This window comes from Frankliniella occidentalis, unplaced genomic scaffold, assembly GCF_000697945.3.
Source record: "Frankliniella occidentalis isolate FOCC.00 unplaced genomic scaffold, Focc_3.1 Scaffold1241, whole genome shotgun sequence".
In the NCBI taxonomy this organism is placed as follows: domain Eukaryota; kingdom Metazoa; phylum Arthropoda; class Insecta; order Thysanoptera; family Thripidae; genus Frankliniella; species Frankliniella occidentalis.
In genome coordinates, this window is record NW_026268345.1 from 13,225 (window position 1) to 18,031 (window position 4,807).

General features: G+C 62.7%; 1 protein-coding gene across 1 annotated transcript; it reads left to right on the forward strand.

The window, feature by feature from the left end:
• Nucleotides 1-607: 607 nt before the first annotated feature.
• LOC113208696 (xanthine dehydrogenase) lies at nucleotides 608-4,807 on the forward strand (the record flags this gene model as incomplete). Its single annotated transcript, XM_052275946.1, is given in 12 exon segments — nucleotides 608-684; nucleotides 764-857; nucleotides 939-1,236; nucleotides 1,304-1,547; nucleotides 1,622-1,918; nucleotides 1,991-2,463; nucleotides 2,532-2,861; nucleotides 2,943-3,303; nucleotides 3,396-3,524; nucleotides 3,610-4,107; nucleotides 4,184-4,351; nucleotides 4,594-4,807. Coding segments are annotated over 12 exon segments (3,020 nt in total), but the record flags the coding sequence as incomplete, so codon positions are not given.

The following is a 4,807-nucleotide window of genomic DNA, read 5'->3' on the forward strand; positions in this document are numbered from 1 at the left end:
TCACAGGGCCGTCCCTGCCACGGTGGAGGGGAAGTCCTAATAGCAATCCCAATAGGTTCTATGACTGATGGTGACGACAAATGGCGACCACGATGTTGTGGGTTTTATTCTTTGTATCATAGTGGCGATTGGCTGGAATATTTTTATCGAGTTTGCGGGCTGAACCGGTTTTCGTACGGCCGCGGGAAGGGGAAATGCGATCTCGTGCTGCAGCAAGGCTGGGCGGGCCAACCTAGACGGAAGGATGCATTTGCCAAAGGGCCGCACGCGAGACCCGCGTGTGCGGCGCTGTCAGCTGAGATGCGAAGGGAAAGGGAACGGCCGAATCTCACGGGAACGCCCTCTTCCTCCTTCCAGGCGTGGAGACCAAATTCAAGTCGTGCCTGTACCCGGTCCTTCTCTCCACCTCGGCCGTCCCCGAGCTCCTCGCCGTGTCCGTGGAGGAGGCCGGGGGGCTTCGGGTGGGGGCCGCTTGCCCTCTCACCGCCGTGGACGAGGCTCTGCGCCGCCTGCTCAGGGAGCAGCCACGTGAGTATTCCCGCCCCATGACAGTAATGCGAATCGCCCGCCCGCCCAAACAACTTAGCAATTCGTTGCGTTCTTCCAGAGCACAAAACAAGAGCGCTGGCTGCGCTGAGCGGCATGCTCAAATGGTTTGCCGGGAATCAAATTCGTAACGTGGCCGTAAGTCTGAAGTTCGTGTACTCGAAATTTGCTCGTATGAATGTGCTGTGTCGTTGCTGATTCGGTGTTCGCTATGCAGGGCGTCGGGGGAAACATCATGACCGGAAGCCCTATATCGGACCTCAACCCCATCTTCATGGCGTCGGGGTGCGTCTTGGACCTCAGGAGCGCCAGTGAGTATCCGTCGAGGCGGCGACGACGGAGAGCCTCATGATGGAGGACAGCTTTCTCAGACCGCCTCTGTTGCTTCTCAGGCGGGGGCCGGCGTCAACTGCGCATGGACGGCCGCTTCTTCACGGGCTACCGCCGCAACGTGGTGCGCGCCGACGAGGTCCTCGTGTCCGTCCTGGTGCCCTTCACCGACGAGAGGGAGTTCGTTTGCGCGCTCAAGCAGGCTCGGCGCCGCGAGGACGACATCGCCATCGTGAACCTGGCCTTCCGCGTGCAGCTGCGCCCGGACTGCAGCGGGATCCAGGACGCCGCCGTGGCCGTGGGCGGGATGGCGCCCACCACCGTGATGCCCGAGCGCGTCCGAGCGGCTCTGGTTGGAAGGTAGGATTCGCTGGGGTTGCCTACCCTCTAGGTGGGTTCAGAGTCCTCATTTCCTGTGGTTTTCCAGGCCCCTGGACAACGACACCCTGGAGCAGGCCTGCTCTGCGCTGGCGCAGGACTTGCCCCTTGACCCCGGAGTCCCAGGAGGCATGGCGCGCTACCGGCAGGCGCTCGCCCTCAGCCTGTTCATGAAGGCTTACCTGACCGTCTCGAGCCAGGTCCCCGGGCTGCCGCCACTGTCCGATAGACTCGTCAGCGCCACCAGACCCCTGACGGAGAGGACAGTCTCCAGCGCCCAGTACTTCCAGACGGTTAGTATCATTGGGGAGGAGGAGACCTGGGCTGTGAGAGTTCCACGACCCCCATGCCACATCTCTCCCCGCAGATCCCCGGCACACAGGAGAAGACGGACTTCGTCGGTCGGCCGGTCGTGCACCAGTCCGCCTACAAGCAGGCCACGGGCGAGGCCGTGTACTGCGACGATGTGCGGCCCGTGCTCGGGGAGCTCTACATGTCCCCCGTGCTGAGCACGCGCGCGCACGCCCGCCTTCAGGCCGTGGACGCGAGCAAGGCCATGGCCGTCCCGGGCGTGCACGGAGTGCTTACCGCGGACGACTTCCCTCCCGGCTGCAACAGATTCGGCACAGTGATCCCCGACGAGGAGTTGCTCGTCTCAAAAGAAGTACGTGTGTCGTAGGATGAAGGTCTCCTGATTGGGGAACGGTCTAGTCACTTAACTTGTTTTTCTTTTCAGGTGGTCTGTCACGGCCAGCTGGTCGCCATGGTGTTGGCCGTCGACCAGATGACGGCTCGTAGGGCTGCGCAACTCGTCAGAGTCGAGTACGAGGACCTGCCGGCCATACTTACCATAGAGGAGGCCGTCAAGGCCGAGTCCTTCCTCGTGCCCCCCATCGTGATGGCCGTCGGGGACGCCGAGGCCGCCCTGGCCAGCGCCCGACACGTGCTGGAGGGAGAAGTGCGCAGCGGCGCGCAGGAGCACTTCTACCTCGAGACGCAATCCGTGGTGGCCGTGCCCAAGGAGGATGGCGAAATGGAGATCACGGCGTCGACGCAGGCCCCGTCCACCGCACAGGAGCTGGTGGCCAAGGTGCTGCAGGTGCCCAAGAGCCGCGTCGTGGTGCGCGTCAAGCGCCTCGGCGGTGGCTTTGGTGGCAAGGAGAGCCGAATCCTGCCCTTCGCTGGGCTGTGCGCACTGGCCGCCAACAAGTAGGTTCCGCGACCCCCACTCCCTCCGCGCCCGCGCTGCCCGGCACTCACCTCTCTTGGCTCGACAGGTACCAGAGGCCCGTGCGCCTCATGCTGGACCGGGACGAGGACATGGCGTGCTCGGGACAGCGGCACCCCTTCCTCACGCGCTACAAGGTGGCCGTCGACGATGAGGGCCGGTTCCTAGCCTTCCACATGCAGCTCTACACCAACGGCGGCTGCTCCCAGGATTTGACGCCCGCCGTGATGGAGCGCGCGCTGCACCACGTCCAGAACTCGTACCGCGTCCCCAACATGCACCTCACTGGCTACTGCTGCCGCACCAACCTTCCCTCCTTCACTGCCTTCCGGGGCTTCGGCGCTCCGCAGTCGATGCTCGTCGCTGAGACCATCGTCAGGTTGGAGCATAGCAAGCTGTCGGGGTTGGGAGGGATTGGCCCGTTCGTCGCGACTCAAGGGCATTATCTTTGTTCCCACAGGCAAGTAGCAGCCCACCTGCGCCAGGACGCACTCCGCGTGGCAGAGCTCAACATGTTCCGCGACGGCGATACCACCGTGTACAACATGCCACTCAAGGAAAGCACGGTGCATCGCTGCTGGGACGAGGTCCTGCAGCAAGCCGACTACAAGGAGCGCCTCCGGCAGGTGCAGGCGTTCAACCGGCAGAGCCGCTACGTGAAGCGTGGGCTGGCCCTGGTCCCCACTACGTACGGCGTGGCCTTTTCGCTGTCCTTCCTCTGCCAAGCAGGCGCCCTCGTGCACGTCTACACTGACGGCGCCGTGCTGCTCACCCACGGCGGGACGGAGATGGGCCAAGGGCTGCACACCAAGATGATCCAGGTACGTAGTCAGCTCGGCAGAGGATGGGCGACGCAGTCGCTGCATCCTGACCAACGACCAATCCTCTATCGTTCCCTCGCCGTACCCTGCAGGTGGCGAGCAGGGCGCTGGGCATTGACGCCTCTTACATCCACATCTCGGAGACGTCTACGGACAAGGTGCCCAACACGATCGCCACGGCGGCCAGCTTCTCGTCCGACCTCAACGGCATGGCTGTCAAGGTGGGTCTGGGCTCGGGACAGGGATGTATTGCTTTGCGTCTCGCTCGTCATGGTGATGGTCAATGGTCATCTTACTCCCCCACAGGAGGCCTGCGAGAAGATCCTGCATCGGCTGGAGCCAATTCGAAAGGCGAACCCCAAGGGGAAATGGGAGGACTGGGTGCAGGCCGCTTACTTCGGCTGCATCAGCTTGTCTGCCACGGGCTACTACCGGTCCCCCGGCATCAACTACGACATCCGGACCAACACGGGCACGCCGTACGCCTACCACACGTACGGCGCCTCGTGCTCGGAGGTGGAGGTGGACTGCCTGACCGGCGACCACAAGGTGCTGAGGACCGACATCGTCATGGACATTGGCGAGAGCCTCAACCCCGCCATTGACGTCGGCCAGATCGAGGGCGGCTACATGCAGGGCTACGGCATGTTCGTCATGGAAGAGCCGATCGTCGGCGCCAACGGGGCCCTCCTGTCGCGGGGACCGGGCGCCTACAAGATCCCCGGTTTCGGCGACATCCCCTCCGAGTTCACCGTGACGCTGCTCAAAGGCAGCAGCAATACGCGTGCCATCTACTCGTCCAAGGTTCGTCCCTCCCAAAGGCACACCCGCCCCCATCGACGCCAACCGGCCCCTCTCTCACATTGTCCTCTCCCGCCAGGCTGTGGGCGAGCCGCCGCTGTTCATGGCCTGCTCAGTCATGTTCGCCATCCGGGAGGCCGTAGCCGCGGCGCGCGCTGAGGAGGGGCTGACGGGCTGGTTCCAGCTGGACGCACCGGCCACCGCGGCCGCCATCCGCCTCGCCTGCGAGGACCACCTCACCAAACAGGTACTTACGCCGGGCTCCGAGGCCACAGCGAGCGATGGGCGCCTGGCAGGTAGGCACGCCCGTGGCGCAGGCCTGTCCGGCTCGGCGGCCCGCCTTGCGCCTGCAGTTAGCCGCGGGACCGGGAGGAACCTGCGCCGAGCATGCTCAAGCATACTAAAAGGCGTTGTGACTCGCGTATTGCTCTGAAGTGTGATAATATGGCACGTCATGTCCCTTCATTTTCTTTTCTTTCTCTTTTTCAGATCGCAGAGCCTGTTGAAGGTTCTTTCAAGCCTTGGAACATTAGGGTGTGAAGCTGTAAGAGCCACTCGCGCCACCGGTTTCCGATCGTGCGGTTGTCGTCTTGTCTACCCAAAAGTATTTCTTTAGACGTTTAACTTGTACATGTTAGCGTAAGTTTTGTGAAAAAAAAATGTAGAGCAGAATGTTTGTCCAAACGTTTAAAAAAAAAGCAAT